Genomic DNA, 19,037 nt, shown 5'->3' with positions numbered 1-19,037 from the left:
AAGCTGTAAATCTAACGTCCCATATAAATCCACCTGTAAACTTAGAAAGGTTCACAGCTGTTGATCAAGCAGAGATAACTTCAGCCATTATGTCCTCTAAAAGCTCAACTTGTGTCCTAGACCCCATTCCAAGCTCCTCAAAGACATTCTCCCCCTAATTATAGACCCTATTCTTAATATAATAAATACTTCACTCGAAAGTGTTTATGTTCCACAGTCCTTCAAACATGCAGTCATTAAACCTCTTCTGAAAAAGCCTAATCTAGATCCCGACCTATTGGTAAACTACAGACCTATTTCAAATCTTCCCTTCGTCTCTAAAATCCTTGAAAAAGTTGTAGTAAAACAGCTTTGTCGCCACCTGCAGGACAATAACTTATTTGAAGTTTTTCAGTCAGGGTTCAGAGCCCACCACAGCAGGGTTCAGAGCCCACCACAGCGGGGTTCAGAGCCCATCACAGCAGTGTTCAGAGCCCACCACAGCAGGGTTCAGAGCCCACCACAGCAGTTTTCAGAGCCCACCACAGCAGGGTTCAGAGCCCACCACAGCAGGGTTCAGAGCCCACCACAGCAGGGTTCAGAGCCCACCACAGCAGGGTCCAGAGCCCACCACAGCAGGGTTCAGAGCCCACCACAGCAGGGTTCAGAGCCCACCACAGCAGGGTTCAGAGCCCACCACAGCAGGGTTCAGAGCCCACCACAGCAGGGTTCAGAGCCCACCACAGCAGGGTTCAGAGCCCACCACAGCAGGGTTCAGAGCCCACCACAGCACTGAAACTGCACTAGTTAAAGTCACAAATGATTTGTTATCAGCCGCTGACGATGGACTGGTCTCAGTCCTGGTTCTGTTGGACCTCAGCGCAGCGTTTGACCATCGACCACAACATTCTACTGCAGAGGTTAGAATGTGATGTAGGTGTTGGAGGAACAGCCCTCAGCTGGTTTAAATCCTATCTATCTGATAGGTTCCAATTTGTTAATGTAAACCAGAGCTCCTCACCTGCTCTAAAGTAATTTACGGTGTGCCACAGGGGTCAGTACTCGGTCCAATTCTGTTTACTCTTTACATGCAGCCGTTAGGTCACATGATCAGGTCACATGACATTAACTTCCACTGCTATGCAGATGACACTCAGCTGTATTTATCAATGAAACCTGATCAGAGCGATCAAGTAGACAGACTTAGTACTTGTGTGAAGGAGATAAAAACCTGGATGACACTAAACTACCTGCTTCTTAACCCTGAAAAAACCGAGGTCATTGTGCTGGTCCTAAACATCTACGAGACGCTCTATCTGAGCAGATAGTCACACTGGACAATGTCAGTGTAGCCTCCAGTTCTACTGTAAGAAACCTTGGAGTCTTATTTGACCAGGAGCTCTCATTTAAAGCTCATATAAATCAAGCTTGTAAAACAGCCTATTTCCATTTGCGCAACAAGAGCCAAAATCAGAAGAATCCTGCCTAAAAGTGATGCCGAAAAACTTATCCATGCATTTGTAACAACTAGATTAGACTGTAACTCCTGCTCACAGCAGGTCCTTAAAGCTCCATAAAAAGCTTTAACTGGTTCAAAATGCAGCAGCAAGATTACTAACATGAACAAAAAGAAGAGAGCACATTACGCCGGTGCTGAAGTCTCTTCACTGGCTCCTGTCCAGTTTAGAATCACATTTAAAATTCTACTCTTGACCTACAAAGCCATAAATGACATGGCCCCATCCGACCTCAAAGATGCTATAGAACCATATCATCCAATCAGAGCTCTTCGCTCTCAGAATGCTGGCCTTCTGGTGGTGCCAAGAGTCTCTAAAAGTACTGTAGGAGGTAGAGCCTTCTGGTGGTGCCAAGAGTCTCTAAAAGTACTGTAGGAGGTAGAGCCTTCTGGTGGTCCCAAGAGTCTCTAAAAGTACTGTAGGAGGTAGAGCCTTCTGGTGGTGCCAAGAGTCTCTAAAAGTACTGTAGGAGGTAGAGCGTTTAGCTACCAAGCTCCTGTGTTATGGAATCAGCTCCCGACCCATGTTAAATCTGCTGACACAGTCTCTTCATTTAAGTCCAGGCTTAAAACGTTCCTCTTCGAAATCGCTTATGGTCAGAGTAGTTAGGAACAGAAAGATAAACCCACAGCTTTAGCTATGCTGCCCTAGGAGTAACTATGCTGGGGGAAGTATGACAGCTTGAGCACTATCCTCTTCTTCTTCTGACTACTTATGCTATCAAACAATATTTATTTTTTAATTCCACTTGCAAACTGTTCACCGCCTTCTTTTTCTTTCTCTCACTCCTGAGGACCTGTGGACCCAGATGCCCCTCCCCTGGTGAAGTGGTCCCTGCCCTGTGTGGACGGTCCCTCATCTGCCTGAAGAGTGGGTCCTGCTCGACTCCGACGGTCCCTCATCTGCCTGAAGAGTGTCTCCAGCTCCAGTCTCCTCGTGTCCGTCTGTGAGAGTGGGATCCCTCCTTCACTGGAACTCCTCCAGGTTTCTACGCTTTTTTCCCAAAGAGGTTTTTTTGTAGTTTTTCCTGCAGAAGGAGGAGCTAAGGACAGAGGGAGGAGCTAAGGACAGAGGGAGGAGCTAAGGACAGAGGACCTGGGACATCGTCCCTCGCCACCACAGACATTGTTGATTCATTTCTCCCTGTGGCCTTCAGAGGCAACTGCTGTTTTGATTTTGGGCCTTACAAAAATAAATTGATTTGATTTGATATATATATATATATATATATATATATATATATGTATACATATATGTATGTATATATACATACATATATGTATACATACATACATATAGTGTACAGATGTTTCTGTACACTATGTCAGCTCCTGGTGATGGAGTTGAATGTATGATATCTGCAGTATATATATAGTATATATAATGTGTATAGTATATATAGTATATATAATGTGTATAGTATATATAGTATATATAATGTGTATAGTATATATAGTATATATAATGTGTATAGTATATATAATGTGTATAGTATATATAGTATATATAATGTGTATAGTATATATAGTATATATAATGTGTATAGTATATATAGTGTATATAATGTGTATAGTATATATAGTATATATAATGTGTATAGTATATATAATGTGTATAGTATATATAGTATATATAATGTGTATAGTATATATAGTATATATAATGTGTATAGTATATATAGTATATATAATGTGTATAGTATATATAGTATATATAATGTGTATAGTATATATAATGTGTCACTAACGAAGACTCATGTTTTTCCTCCACGAAAAGTGCGTCACAGTGTTTCCCGTCCCTACGATGACCCGACCAACAGTGTAGCTTAGTTCTGGTTGCTCTGGTCCTTGTCCTGGTCCTGGTCCTGGTCCTGGTCCTGGTCCTGGTCCTGGTCCTGGTCCTGGTCCTGGTCCTGGTCCTGGTCCTGGTCCTGGTTCTGGTTCTGGTTCTGGTCCTGGTCCTGGTCCTGGTCCTGGTCCTGGTCCTGGTCCTGGTCCTGGTCCTGGTTCTGGTCCTGGTCCTGGTCCTGGTCCTGGTTCTGGTCCTGGTCCTGGTCCTGGTCCTGGTCCTGGTCCTGGTCCTGGTCCTGGTTCTGGTCCTGGTCCTGGTCCTGGTCCTGGTCCTGGTCCTGGTCCTGGTCCTGGTCCTGGTTCTGGTCCTGGTCCTGGTTCTGGTCCTGGTTCTGGTTCTGGTCCTGGTCCTGGTTCTGGTTCTGGTCCTGGTCCTGGTTCTGGTCCTGGTTCTGGTTCTGGTCGGTGTGAGGCGTGGGGACATGCTCTGAGCTAAAGCGGTTTGCGTTTCCGCCGCCGCCGAACCAAAAGGAGGAACAAGCACCAAGGGCGGAGTCAAAGTACCAGCGACGCACGACCTGTCCACAAGCCACGCCCGAGTCTGCGGCTACGCTACAGAACACTGCTACAGAACGTGAGAACGTGAGTGAGAACGTGACGGAGAACATGACGGAGAACATGACGGAGAACGTGAGGGAGAACATGAGTGAGAACGTGAGGGAGAACATGACGGAGAACGTGAGTGAGAACGTGAGTGAGAACATGAGGGAGAACGTGAGGGAGAACATGACGGAGAACGTGAGTGAGAACGTGAGTGAGAACGTGATGGAGAACATGAGAGAGAACATGAGGGAGAACGTGAGGGAGAACATGAGTGAGAACGTGAGGGAGAACGTGAGGGAGAACATGAGGGAGAACGTGAGGGAGAACATGACGGAGAACATAACGGAGAACATGACGGAGAACGTGAGTGAGAACGTGAGGGAGAACGTGAGGGAGAACGTGAGTGAGAACGTGAGTGAGAACGTGATGGAGAACATGAGAGAGAACATGAGGGAGAACGTGAGGGAGAACATGACAGAGAACGTGAGGGAGAACGTGAGTGAGAACGTGAGGGAGAACGTGAGGGAGAACATGAGGGAGAACGTGATGGAGAACATGAGGGAGAACATGACAGAGAACATGACGGAGAACGTGAGGGAGAACATGACGGAGAACGTGATGGAGAACATGAGAGAACATGACGGAGAACATGACGGAGAACGTGAGGGAGAACGTGAGTGAGAACGTGAGGGAGAACATGAGGGAGAACATGACGGAGAACGTGATGGAGAACGTAACGGAGAACGTGACGGAGAACATGAGGGAGAACATGACGGAGAACATGACGGAGAACGTGAGGGAGAACGTGAGTGAGAACGTGAGGGAGAACATGAGGGAGAACATGACGGAGAACGTGATGGAGAACGTAACGGAGAACGTGACGGAGAACATGAGGGAGAACATGACGGAGAACATGACAGAGAACATGACGGAGAACGTGATGGAGAACATGACGGAGAACGTGATGGAGAACGTGACGGAGAACGTGAGTGAGAACATGACGGAGAACGTAAGGGAGAACGTGAGTGAGAATGTGAGGGAGAACTTGATGGAGAACATGAGGGAGAACGTGATGGAGAACGTGAGGGAGAACATGACAGAGAACATGACGGAGAACGTGAGGGAGAACATGACGGAGAACGTGATGGAGAACGTGAGGGAGAACATGAGGGAGAACGTGATGGAGAACGTGAGGGAGAACATGACAGAGAACATGACGGAGAACGTGAGGGAGAACGTGATGGAGAACGTGAGGGAGAACATGAGGGAGAACATGACGGAGAACGTGAGGGAGAACGTGACGGAGAACGTGAGTGAGAACGTGAGGGAGAACATGAGGGAGAACGTGAGGGAGAACGTGAGGGAGAACGTGAGTGAGAACGTGAGGGAGAACGTGAGGGAGAACGTGAGTGAGAACGTGAGGGAGAACGTGAGGGAGAACGTGAGTGAGAACGTGAGGGAGAACGTGAGGGAGAACGTGAGGGAGAACGTGAGTGAGAACGTGAGGGAGAACGTGAGTGAGAACGTGAGTGAGAACGTGTGGGAGAACATGAGGGAGAACATGACAGAGAACATGACGGAGAACGTGACGGAGAACGTGAGGGAGAACGTGAGTGAGAACGTGTGGGAGAACATGAGGGAGAACATGACGGAGAACGTGAGGGAGAACATGAGGGAGAACATGACAGAGAACATGACGGAGAACGTGACGGAGAACGTGAGGGAGAACGTGAGTGAGAACGTGAGGGAGAACGTGATGGAGAACGTGATGGAGAACATGAGGGACAACGTGAGGGAGAACGTGAGTGAGAATGTGAGGGAGAACATGAGGGAGAACGTGATGGAGAACGTGAGGGAGAACATGAGGGAGAACATGACGGAGAACGTGAGGGAGAACGTGACTGAGAACGTGAGTGAGAACGTGAGGGAGAACATGAGGGAGAACGTGAGGGAGAACGTGAGGGAGAACGTGAGTGAGAACGTGAGGGAGAACGTGAGGGAGAACGTGAGTGAGAACGTGAGGGAGAACGTGAGGGAGAACGTGAGTGAGAACGTGAGGGAGAACGTGAGGGAGAACGTGAGGGAGAACGTGACGGAGAACATGACGGGGAACGTGAGTGAGAACGTGATGGAGAACATGAGAGAGAACATGACGGAGAACATGAGGGAGAACGTGAGGGAGAACGTGAGGGAGAACGTGAGGGAGAACGTGAGGGAGAACGTGAGGGAGAACGTGAGTGAGAACGTGAGGGAGAACGTGAGGGAGAACGTGAGGGAGAACGTGAGTGAGAACGTGAGGGAGAACGTGAGTGAGAACATGAGGGAGAACGTGAGGGAGAACGTGAGTGAGAACGCTAGGGAGAACATGAGGGAGAACGTGAGGGAGAACGTGAGGGAGAACGTGAGGGAGAACGTGAGGGAGAACATGAGGGAGAACGTGAGGGAGAACGTGAGGGAGAACGTGAGGGAGAACATGAGGGAGAACGTGAGGGAGAACGTGAGGGAGAACATGAGGGAGAACGTGAGGGAGAACGTGAGTGAGAACGTGAGGGAGAACATGAGGGAGAACGTGAGGGAGAACGTGAGGGAGAGCGTGAGTGAGAACGTGAGGGAGAACGTGAGGGAGAACGTGAGGGAGAACGTGAGTGAGAACGTGAGTGAGAACGTGAGAGAGAACGTGAGGGAGAACGTGAGGGAGAACGTGAGAGAGAACGTGAGTGAGAACGTGAGGGAGAACGTGAGGGAGAACGTGAGGGAGAACGTGAGGGAGAACATGAGGGAGAACGTGAGGGAGAACATGAGGGAGAACGTGAGGGAGAACGTGAGTGAGAACGTGAGGGAGAACGTGAGGGAGAACGTGAGGGAGAACGTGAGTGAGAACGTGAGGGAGAACGTGAGTGAGAACATGAGGGAGAACGTGAGGGAGAACGTGAGTGAGAACGCTAGGGAGAAGATGAGGGAGAACGTGAGGGAGAACGTGAGGGAGAACGTGAGGGAGAACGTGAGGGAGAACATGAGGGAGAACGTGAGGGAGAACGTGAGGGAGAACATGAGGGAGAACGTGAGGGAGAACGTGAGGGAGAACGTGAGGGAGAACGTGAGGGAGAACATGAGGGAGAACGTGAGGGAGAACGTGAGGGAGAACATGAGGGAGAACGTGAGGGAGAACGTGAGGGAGAACGTGACGGAGAACATGACGGAGAACGTGACGGAGAACATGACGGAGAACGTGATGGAGAACATGAGAGAGAACATGACGGAGAACATGAGGGAGAACATGAGGGAGAACGTGATGGAGAACGTGAGGGAGAACGTGAGGGAGAACATGAGGGAGAACATGAGGGAGAACGTGATGGAGAACATGAGAGAGAACATGACGGAGAACATGACGGAGAACGTGATGGAGAACGTGATGGAGAACATGAGGGAGAACGTGAGGGAGAACGTGAGTGAGAATGTGAGGGAGAACTTGATGGAGAACATGAGGGAGAACGTGATGGAGAACGTGAGGGAGAACATGACAGAGAACATGACGGAGAACGTGATGGAGAACATGAGGGACAACGTGAGGGAGAACGTGAGTGAGAATGTGAGGGAGAACTTGATGGAGAACATGAGGGAGAACGTGATGGAGAACGTGAGGGAGAACATGAGGGAGAACATGACGGAGAACGTGATGGAGAACATGAGGGACAACGTGACGGAGAACATGAGGGAGAACATGACGGAGAACATGACAGAGAACATGACGGAGAACGTGATGGAGAACATGAGAGAGAACATGACGGAGAACATGACGGAGAACGTGAGGGAGAACGTGAGTGAGAACGTGTGGGAGAACATGAGGGATAACATGACGGAGAACGTGATGGAGAACGTGATGGAGAACATGAGGGACAACGTAAGGGAGAACGTGAGTGAGAATGTGAGGGAGAACTTGATGGAGAACATGAGGGAGAACGTGATGGAGAACGTGACGGAGAACATGAGGGAGAACATGATGGACGTGAGGGAGAACGTGAGGGAGAACATGACAGAGAACATGACGGAGAACGTGATGGAGAACATGAGGGACAACGTGAGGGAGAACGTGAGTGAGAATGTGAGGGAGAACTTGATGGAGAACATGAGGGAGAACGTGATGGAGAACGTGACGGAGAACATGAGGGAGAACATGATGGACGTGAGGGAGAACGTGAGGGAGAACGTGAGGGAGAACGTGACGGAGAACGTGAGGGAGAACGTGAGGGAGAACGTGAGGGAGAACGTGAGGGAGAACGTGATGGAGAACATGAGGGAGAATGTGAGGGAGAACGTGAGGGAGAACGTGACGGAGAACGTGAGGGAGAACGTGATGGAGAACATGAGGGACAACGTGATGGAGAACGTGAGGGAGAACATGAGGGAGAACGTGATGGAGAACGTGAGGGAGAACATGAGGGAGAATGTGAGGGAGAACTTGATGGAGAACATGAGGGAGAACGTGATGGAGAACATGAGGGAGAACGTGATGGAGAACGTGAGGGAGAACATGAGGGAGAACGTGATGGAGAACATGAGGGAGAACATGACAGAGAACATGACGGAGAACGTGAGGGAGAACATGACGGAGAACGTGATGGAGAACATGAGAGAACATGACGGAGAACATGACGGAGAACGTGAGGGAGAACGTGAGTGAGAACGTGAGGGAGAACATGAGGGAGAACATGACGGAGAACGTGATGGAGAACGTAACGGAGAACGTGACGGAGAACATGAGGGAGAACATGACGGAGAACATGACAGAGAACATGACGGAGAACGTGATGGAGAACATGACGGAGAACGTGATGGAGAACATGAGAGAGAACATGACGGAGAACATGACGGAGAACGTGAGGGAGAACGTGAGTGAGAACGTGTGGGAGAACATGAGGGATAACATGACGGAGAACGTGATGGAGAACGTGATGGAGAACATGAGGGACAACGTAAGGGAGAACGTGAGTGAGAATGTGAGGGAGAACTTGATGGAGAACATGAGGGAGAACGTGATGGAGAACGTGAGGGAGAACATGAGGGAGAACGTGATGGAGAACGTGAGGGAGAACATGACAGAGAACATGACGGAGAACGTGAGGGAGAACATGACGGAGAACGTGATGGAGAACGTGAGGGAGAACATGAGGGAGAACATGACGGAGAACGTGAGGGAGAACGTGACGGAGAACGTGAGTGAGAACGTGAGGGAGAACATGAGGGAGAACGTGAGGGAGAACGTGAGTGAGAACGTGAGGGAGAACGTGAGGGAGAACGTGAGTGAGAACGTGAGGGAGAACGTGAGGGAGAACGTGAGTGAGAACGTGAGGGAGAACGTGAGGGAGAACGTGAGAGAGAACGTGAGGGAGAACGTGAGGGAGAACGTGAGAGAGAACGTGAGTGAGAACGTGAGGGAGAACGTGAGGGAGAACATGAGGGAGAACGTGAGGGAGAACATGAGGGAGAACGTGAGGGAGAACGTGAGTGAGAACGTGAGGGAGAACGTGAGGGAGAACGTGAGGGAGAACGTGAGTGAGAACGTGAGGGAGAACGTGAGTGAGAACATGAGGGAGAACGTGAGGGAGAACGTGAGTGAGAACGCTAGGGAGAACATGAGGGAGAACGTGAGGGAGAACGTGAGGGAGAACGTGAGGGAGAACGTGAGGGAGAACATGAGGGAGAACGTGAGGGAGAACGTGAGGGAGAACATGAGGGACAACGTAAGGGAGAACGTGAGTGAGAATGTGAGGGAGAACTTGATGGAGAACATGAGGGAGAACATGAGGGAGAACATGACGGAGAACGTGAGGGAGAACATGAGGGAGAACATGACAGAGAACATGACGGAGAACGTGACGGAGAACGTGAGGGAGAACGTGAGTGAGAACGTGAGGGAGAACGTGATGGAGAACGTGATGGAGAACATGAGGGACAACGTGAGGGAGAACGTGAGTGAGAATGTGAGGGAGAACATGAGGGAGAACGTGATGGAGAACGTGACGGAGAACGTGACGGAGAACATGACGGAGAACTTGAAGGAGAACGTGACGGAGAACGTGAGGGAGAACGTGAGGGAGAACGTGAGGGAGAACATGACGGAGAACATGACGGAGAACGTGAGGGAGAACATGACAGAGAACATGACGGAGAACATGTTGGAGAACGTGATGGAGAACATGACGGAGAACGTGATGGAGAACATGACGGAGAACTTGAAGGAGAACGTGAGGGAGAACGTGAGGGAGAACGTGAGGGAGAACGTGAGGGAGAACATGACAGAGAACATGACGGAGAACGTGATGGAGAACATGAGAGAGAACATGACGGAGAACATGACGGAGAACGTGAGGGAGAACATGACAGAGAACATGACGGAGAACGTGATGGAGAAAGTGACGGAGAACATGACGGAGAACGTGAGGGAGAACGTGACGGAGAACTTGAAGGAGAATGTGAGGGAGAACGTGAGGGAGAACGTGACGGAGAACGTGAGGGAGAACGTGAGGGAGAACATGACGGAGAACATGCAGAGGTTCTCTAAATGCACTCTAATAACAAAGGGGGTAAATATGACTTCTGTGAGCAGCATCGAGCTCTAGAGTTTGTCACAAACATGATCCACATGAACATTAAAATCACCTGTGACTGAAACGTCTCAAACATCAGTGAAACGTTGTCAGAGCCTGAGACGTCCTCACATGATGAAAAGACCCCAAAATACAACCTCCTCTGCACCCTCACTCCTCCTCTGCACCCTCTTGCCCCCTCTGCACCCTCACTCCTCCTCTGCACCCTCACTCCTCTGCACCCTCACTCCTCCTCTGCACCCTCACTCCTCTGCACCCTCACTCCTCTGCACCCTCACTCCTCCTCTGCACCTTCACTCCTCTGCACCCTCACTCCTCCTCTGCACCCTCACTCCTCCTCTGCACCCTCTTGCCTCCTCTGCACCCTCACTCCTCCTCTGCACCCTCACTCCTCTGCACCCTCACTCCTCCTCTGCACCCTCACTCCTCCTCTGCACCCTCACTCCTCCTCTGCACCCTCTTGCCTCCTCTGCACCCTCACTCCTCCTCTGCACCCTCACTCCTCTGCACCCTCACTCCTCCTCTGCACCCTCACTCCTCTGCACCCTCACTCCTCCTCTGCACCCTCACTCCTCTGCACCCTCACTCCTCCTCTGCACCCTCACTCCTCCTCTGCACCCTCACTCCTCCTCTGCACCCTCTTGCCTCCTCTGCACCCTCACTCCTCCTCTGCACCCTCACTCCTCTGCACCCTCACTCCTCCTCTGCACCCTCACTCCTCTGCACCCTCACTCCTCCTCTGCACCCTCACTCCTCTGCACCCTCACTCCTCCTCTGCACCCTCACTCCTCCTCTCTCTTTTCTCCTCCGAGACTCAGTCTCATTCTGTCTAATCACCATCAGCACAACTGTGCGCTGAGACCAGGACGTAAGAGTTTGTCTTAAAGTGGCTCCATCTACTGGCTGCAAGAGGAATGACACGGTCAGCACTGTGGGGTATAAGCAGTATGTTTCTTAAAGATGTATTATTTTAGTTCTACAACATGAGATGTCAAACTAAAGGTTTAAAGGCAACAATAATACAAATAATATTTCATATTTTCCCTTTTTAGAAAAATGTCCTTTTCAAACTCCAACAAAAAAGACTCAAATGTTTGAAAAAGTCTGAGCAAGTTTGATTTTACGATCACTGCAATATTTACCTTTCTTATTGTTCTTTTGGGCCGTGGACAAGCTCCAGGTCTGAGTCAGGTCCACCTGCACCTGTCCCGTCTGCTCCTGGAAACGCTCCTGTCTCTCCTCAAAGACCTCATCGTTCACGATCAGAGGACCCTGACTGGAGAAGGGACACGAAAATCAGACGGGTTCTGGTTCTGGTTCTGGTCGTGTTCTGGTCGTGTTCTGGTCATGTTCTGGTCGTGTTCTGGTCGTGTTCTGGTTCTGGTCATGTTCTGGTCGTGTTCTGGTCGTGTTCTGGTCGTGTTCTGGTTCTGGTCGTGTTCTGGTCGTGTTCTGGTCATGTTCTGGTCGTGTTCTGGTCGTGTTCTGGTCATGTTCTGGTCGTGTTCTGGTCGTGTTCTGGTTCTGGTCGTGTTCTGGTCGTGTTCTGGTCATGTTCTGGTCGTGTTCTGGTTCTGGTCATGTTCTGATTGTGTTCTGGTTCTGGTTCTGGAGCGTGTTCTGGTCTTGTTTTGGTCGTGTTCTGGTTCTGGAACGTGCTGGTCATGTTCTGGTTCTGGTTCTGGTCATGTTCTGGTCATGTTCTGGTCATGTTCTGGTTCTGGTCATGTTCTGGTTCTGGTCATGTTCTGGTCGTGTTCTGGTCGTGTTCTGGTCGTGTTCTGGTTCTGCTCATGTTCTGCTCATGTTCTGGTTCTGGTTCTGGAGCGTGTTTTCTGTTCGTGTTCTGGTTCTGGTTCTGGAACGTGCTGGTCATGTTCTGGTCGTGTTCTGGTCATGTTCTGGTCGTGTTCTGGTTCTGGTTCTGGTCATGTTCTGGTCGTGTTCTGGTCGTGTTCTGGTCGTGTTCTGGTCGTGTTCTGGTCATGTTCTGGTCGTGTTCTGGTCGTGTTCTGGTTCTGGTCATGTTCTGGTCGTGTTCTGGTCGTGTTCTGGTCGTGTTCTGGTTCTGGTCGTGTTCTGGTCGTGTTCTGGTCATGTTCTGGTCGTGTTCTGGTCGTGTTCTAGTTCTGCTCATGTTCTGGTCGTGTTCTGGTCATGTTCTGGTCGTGTTCTGGTTCTGGTTCTGGTCATGTTCTGGTCGTGTTCTGGTCGTGTTCTGGTCGTGTTCTGGTCGTGTTCTGGTTCTGCTCATGTTCTGGTCGTGTTCTGGTCGTGTTCTGGTTCTGGTTCTGGTCATGTTCTGGTCGTGTTCTGGTTCTGGTCATGTTCTGGTCATGTTCTGGTCGTGTTCTGGTCATGTTCTGGTCATGTTCTGGTCGTGTTCTGGTTCTGGTCATGTTCTGATCGTGTTCTGGTTCTGGTTCTGGAGCGTGTTCTGGTCTTGTTTTGGTCGTGTTCTGGTTCTGGAACGTGCTGGTCATGTTCTGGTTCTGGTTCTGGTCATGTTCTGGTCATGTTCTGGTTCTGGTCATGTTCTGGTTCTGGTCATGTTCTGGTCGTGTTCTGGTCGTGTTCTGGTCGTGTTCTGGTTCTGCTCATGTTCTGCTCATGTTCTGGTTCTGGTTCTGGAGCGTGTTTTCTGTTCGTGTTCTGGTTCTGGAACGTGCTGGTCATGTTCTGGTCGTGTTCTGGTCGTGTTCTGGTCGTGTTCTGGTCGTGTTCTGGTTCTGGTTCTGGTCATGTTCTGGTCGTGTTCTGGTCGTGTTCTGGTTCTGCTCATGTTCTGCTCATGTTCTGGTTCTGGTTCTGGAGCGTGTTTTCTGTTCGTGTTCTGGTTCTGGAACGTGCTGGTCATGTTCTGGTCGTGTTCTGGTCGTGTTCTGGTCGTGTTCTAGTTCTGCTCATGTTCTGGTCGTGTTCTGGTCGTGTTCTGGTCATGTTCTGGTCGTGTTCTGGTTCTGGTTCTGGTCATGTTCTGGTCGTGTTCTGGTTCTGGTTCTGGTCATGTTCTGGTCGTGTTCTGGTCGTGTTCTGGTCGTGTTCTGGTCGTGTTCTGGTTCTGCTCATGTTCTGGTCGTGTTCTGGTCGTGTTCTGGTCGTGTTCTGGTCGTGTTCTGGTCATGTTCTGGTTCTGCTCATGTTCTGGTCGTGTTCTGGTCGTGTTCTGGTTCTGGTTCTGGTCATGTTCTGGTCGTGTTCTGGTTCTGGTCGTGTTCTGGTCATGTTCTGGTCGTGTTCTGGTTCTGGAACGTGCTGGTCATGTTCTGGTTCTGGTTCTGGTCGTGTTCTGCTCATGTTCTGGTCGTGTTCTGGTTCTGGTTCTGGTCGTGTTCTGGTCGTGTTCTGGTCGTGTTCTGGTCGTGTTCTGGTCGTGTTCTGGTCGTGTTCTAGTTCTGCTCATGTTCTGGTCGTGTTCTGGTCGTGTTCTGGTCATGTTCTGGTCGTGTTCTGGTTCTGGTTCTGGTCATGTTCTGGTCGTGTTCTGGTTCTGGTTCTGGTCATGTTCTGGTCGTGTTCTGGTCGTGTTCTGGTCGTGTTCTGGTCGTGTTCTGGTTCTGCTCATGTTCTGGTCGTGTTCTGGTCGTGTTCTGGTCGTGTTCTGGTCGTGTTCTGGTCATGTTCTGGTTCTGCTCATGTTCTGGTCGTGTTCTGGTCGTGTTCTGGTTCTGGTTCTGGTCATGTTCTGGTCGTGTTCTGGTTCTGGTCGTGTTCTGGTCATGTTCTGGTCGTGTTCTGGTCGTGTTCTGGTTCTGGTCGTGTTCTGGTCGTGTTCTGGTCATGTTCTGGTCATGTTCTGGTCGTGTTCTGGTCGTGTTCTGGTTCTGGTTCTGGTCGTGTCCTGGTCGTGTTCTGGTTCTGGTCATGTTCTGGTCGTGTTCTGGTCGTGTTCTGGTCGTGTTCTGGTTCTGGTTCTGGTCGTGTTCTGGTCGTGTTCTGGTTCTGGTCGTGTTCTGGTCGTGTTCTGGTCGTGTTCTGGTCGTGTTCTGGTCGTGTTCTGGTTCTGCTCATGTTCTGCTCATGTTCTGGTTCTGGTTCTGGAGCGTGTTTTCTGTTCGTGTTCTGGTTCTGGAACGTGCTGGTCATGTTCTGGTCGTGTTCTGGTCGTGTTCTGGTCGTGTTCTGGTCGTGTTCTGGTTCTGCTCATGTTCTGCTCATGTTCTGGTTCTGGTTCTGGAGCGTGTTTTCTGTTCGTGTTCTGGTTCTGGAACGTGCTGGTCATGTTCTGGTCGTGTTCTGGTCGTGTTCTGGTCATGTTCTGGTCGTGTTCTGGTTCTGGTTCTGGTCATGTTCTGGTCGTGTTCTGGTTCTGGTTCTGGTCGTGTTCTGGTCGTGTTCTGGTCGTGTTCTGGTCGTGTTCTGGTTCTGCTCATGTTCTGGTCGTGTTCTGGTCGTGTTCTGGTCGTGTTCTGGTCGTGTTCTGGTCATGTTCTGGTTCTGCTCATGTTCTGGTCATGTTCTGGTCGTGTTCTGGTCGTGTTCTGGTTCTGGTTCTGGTCATGTTCTGGTCGTGTTCTGGTTCTGGTCATGTTCTGGTCATGTTCTGGTCGTGTTCTGGTCGTGTTCTGGTTCTGGTCGTGTTCTGGTCGTGTTCTGGTCATGTTCTGGTCATGTTCTGGTCGTGTTCTGGTCGTGTTCTGGTCGTGTTCTGGTTCTGGTTCTGGTCGTGTCCTGGTCGTGTTCTGGTTCTGGTCATGTTCTGGTCGTGTTCTGGTCGTGTTCTGGTCGTGTTCTGGTTCTGGTTCTGGTCGTGTTCTGGTCGTGTTCTGGTTCTGGTCGTGTTCTGGTCGTGTTCTGGTCGTGTTCTGGTCATGTTCTGGTCGTGTTCTGGTTCTGGAACGTGCTGGTCATGTTCTGGTTCTGGTTCTGGTCATGTTCTGGTCGTGTTCTGGTCGTGTTCTGGTCGTGTTCTGGTCGTGTTCTGGTCGTGTTCTGGTTCTGGTCATGTTCTGGTCGTGTTCTGGTTCTGCTCATGTTCTGGTCATGTTCTGGTCATGTTCTGGTTCTGGTCATGTTCTGGTCATGTTCTGGTCGTGTTCTGGTCGTGTTCTGGTCGTGTTCTGGTTCTGCTCATGTTCTGCTCATGTTCTGGTCATGTTCTGGTCATGTTCTGGTCATGTTCTGGTTCTGGTCATGTTCTGGTCGTGTTCTGGTCGTGTTCTGGTCGTGTTCTGGTTCTGGTCATGTTCTGCTCATGTTCTGGTCGTGTTCTGGTCATGTTCTGGTTCTGGTCATGTTCTGGTCGTGTTCTGGTCGTGTTCTGGTCGTGTTCTGGTCATGTTCTGGTTCTGGTCTTGTTTTGGTCGTGTTCTGGTTCTGGAACGTGCTGGTCATGTTCTGGTTCTGGTTCTGGTCATGTTCTGGTTCTGGTCATGTTCTGGTTCTGGTCATGTTCTGGTTCTGGTCATGTTCTGGTCGTGTTCTGGTCGTGTTCTGGTCGTGTTCTGGTTCTGGTTCTGGTCATGTTCTGGTCGTGTTCTGGTCGTGTTCTGGTCATTTTCTGGTTCTGGTCGTGTTCTGGTCGTGTTCTGGTCGTGTTCTGGTTCTGCTCATGTTCTGGTTCTGGTTCTGGAGCGTGTTTTCTGTTCGTGTTCTGGTTCTGGTTCTGGAACGTGCTGGTCATGTTCTGGTCGTGTTCTGGTCATGTTCTGGTCATGTTCTGGTCGTGTTCTGGTCGTGTTCTGGTCGTGTTCTGGTTCTGGTCATGTTCTGGTCGTGTTCTGGTCGTGTTCTGGTCGTGTTCTGGTTCTGGTTCTGGTCGTGTTCTGGTCGTGTTCTGGTTCTGGTCATGTTCTGGTCATGTTCTGGTCGTGTTCTAGTTCTGCTCATGTTCTGGTCGTGTTCTGGTTCTGGTCGTGTTCTGGTCGTGTTCTGGTCGTGTTCTGGTCGTGTTCTGGTCGTGTTCTGGTTCTGGTCATGTTCTGATCGTGTTCTGGTTCTGGTTCTGGAGCGTGTTCTGGTCTTGTTTTGGTCGTGTTCTGGTTCTGGAACGTGCTGGTCATGTTCTGGTTCTGGTTCTGGTCATGTTCTGGTCATGTTCTGGTCATGTTCTGGTTCTGGTCATGTTCTGGTCGTGTTCTGGTCGTGTTCTGGTCATTTTCTGGTTCTGCTCATGTTCTGGTTCTGGTTCTGGAGCGTGTTTTCTGTTCGTGTTCTGGTTCTGGTTCTGGAACGTGCTGGTCATGTTCTGGTCGTGTTCTGGTCGTGTTCTGGTTCTGGTCATGTTCTGGTCGTGTTCTGGTCGTGTTCTGGTCGTGTTCTGGTTCTGGTTCTGGTCGTGTTCTGGTCGTGTTCTGGTTCTGGTCGTGTTCTGGTCGTGTTCTGGTCATGTTCTGGTCGTGTTCTGCTCATGTTCTGGTCGTGTTCTGGTCATGTTCTGGTTCTGGTTCTGGAGCGTGTTCTGGTCTTGTTTTGGTCGTGTTCTGGTTCTGGAACGTGCTGGTCATGTTCTGGTTCTGGTTCTGGTCATGTTCTGGTTCTGGTCATGTTCTGGTTCTGGTCATGTTCTGGTCGTGTTCTGGTCGTGTTCTGGTCGTGTTCTGGTTCTGGTTCTGGTCGTGTTCTGGTCGTGTTCTGGTTCTGGTCGTGTTCTGGTCGTGTTCTGGTCATGTTCTGGTCGTGTTCTGGTTCTGGAACGTGCTGGTCATGTTCTGGTTCTGGTTCTGGTCGTGTTCTGCTCATGTTCTGGTCGTGTTCTGGTTCTGGTTCTGGTCATGTTCTGGTCGTGTTCTGGTCGTGTTCTGGTTCTGGTCATGTTCTGATCGTGTTCTGGTTCTGGTTCTGGAGCGTGTTCTGGTCTTGTTTTGGTCGTGTTCTGGTTCTGGAACGTGCTGGTCATGTTCTGGTTCTGGTTCTGGTCATGTTCTGGTCATGTTCTGGTCATGTTCTGGTTCTGGTCATGTTCTGGTTCTGGTCATGTTCTGGTCGTGTTCTGGTCATGTTCTGGTCGTGTTCTGGTCGTGTTCTGGTCATGTTCTGGTCGTGTTCTGGTCATGTTCTGGTCGTGTTCTGGTCGTGTTCTAGTTCTGCTCATGTTCTGGTCGTGTTCTGGTCGTGTTCTGGTCGTGTTCTGGTCGTGTTCTGGTCATGTTCTGGTCGTGTTCTGGTCGTGTTCTGGTTCTGGTTCTGGAGCGTGTTCTGGTCTTGTTTTGGTCGTGTTCTGGTTCTGGAACGTGCTGGTCATGTTCTGGTTCTGGTTCTGGTCATGTTCTGGTCATGCTCTGGTCATGTTCTGGTTCTGGTCATGTTCTGGTCGTGTTCTGGTCGTGTTCTGGTCGTGTTCTGGTTCTGCTCATGTTCTGGTCGTGTTCTGGTCGTGTTCTGGCCGTGTTCTAGTTCTGCTCATGTTCTGGTCGTGTTCTGGTCGTGTTCTGGTCGTGTTCTGGTCGTGTTCTGCTCATGTTCTGGTCATGTTCTGGTCATGTTCTGGTCGTGTTCTGGTCGTGTTCTGGTCATGTTCTGGTCGTGTTCTGGTCGTGTTCTGGTCGAGTTCTGGTCGTGTTCTGGTCATGTTCTGGTCGTGTTCTGGTCGTGTTCTGCTCATGTTCTGGTCATGTTCTGGTCATGTTCTGGTCGTGTTCTGGTCATGTTCTGGTCGTGTTCTGGTCGTGTTCTGGTCGTGTTCTGGTCGTGTTCTGCTCATGTTCTGGTCGTGTTCTGGTCGTGTTCTGGCCGTGTTCTGGTCGTGTTCTGGTCGTGTTCTGGTCGTGTTCTGCTCATGTTCTGGTCGTGTTCTGGTTCTGGTTCTGGTCGTGTTCTGGTCGTGTTCTGGTTCTGGTCGTGTTCTGGTCGTGTTCTGGTCATGTTCTGGTCGTGTTCTGCTCATGTTCTGGTCGTGTTCTGGTCATGTTCTGGTTCTGGTTCTGGAGCGTGTTCTGTTCTTGTTTTGGTCGTGTTCTGGTTCTGGAACGTGCTGGTCATGTTCTGGTTCTGGTCATGTTCTGGTCGTGTTCTGGTCGTGTTCTGGTCATGTTCTGGTCATGTTCTGGTCGTGTTCTGGTTCTGGTCATGTTCTGATCGTGTTCTGGTTCTGGTTCTGGAGCGTGTTCTGGTCTTGTTTTGGTCGTGTTCTGGTTCTGGAACGTGCTGGTCATGTTCTGGTTCTGGTTCTGGTCATGTTCTGGTTCTGGTCATGTTCTGGTCGTGTTCTGGTCGTGTTCTGGTCGTGTTCTGGTCATGTTCTGGTCGTGTTCTGGTTCTGGTCATGTTCTGGTTCTGGTCATGTTCTGGTTCTGGTCATGTTCTGGTCGTGTTCTGGTCGTGTTCTGGTCATGTTCTGGTTCTGCTCATGTTCTGGTCGTGTTCTGGTCGTGTTCTGGTCGTGTTCTGGTCGTGTTCTGGTTCTGGTTCTGGAGCGTGTTCTGGTCTTGTTTTGGTCGTGTTCTGGTTCTGGAACGTGCTGGTCATGTTCTGGTTCTGGTTCTGGTCATGTTCTGGTTCTGGTCATGTTCTGGTCGTGTTCTGGTCGTGTTCTGGTCGTGTTCTGGTCGTATTCTGGTCGTGTTCTGGTCGTGTTCTGGTCGTGTTCTGGTCGTGTTCTG

General features: G+C 50.3%; 1 protein-coding gene across 1 annotated transcript in view; it reads right to left on the bottom strand.

Moving 5' to 3' along the window:
* col6a4a (collagen, type VI, alpha 4a) overlaps positions 1 to 19,037 on the bottom strand; it is a 147,303-nt gene that overhangs the window by 2,328 nt on the left and 125,938 nt on the right. The window contains exon 46 of the mRNA XM_072451392.1: positions 11,640 to 11,773. Coding sequence (XP_072307493.1) covers positions 11,640 to 11,773 — 134 coding nt within the window. The remainder of the gene's footprint in view (positions 1 to 11,639; positions 11,774 to 19,037) is intronic.

The sequence above is a fragment of the Eucyclogobius newberryi genome, unplaced genomic scaffold (genome assembly GCF_026437365.1).
Source record: "Eucyclogobius newberryi isolate DKJ021-1_F unplaced genomic scaffold, fEucNew1.0.hap1 SCAF_184, whole genome shotgun sequence".
Taxonomy (NCBI): domain Eukaryota; kingdom Metazoa; phylum Chordata; class Actinopteri; order Gobiiformes; family Gobiidae; genus Eucyclogobius; species Eucyclogobius newberryi.
This window is presented reverse-complemented; position numbering and strand designations above follow the sequence as displayed.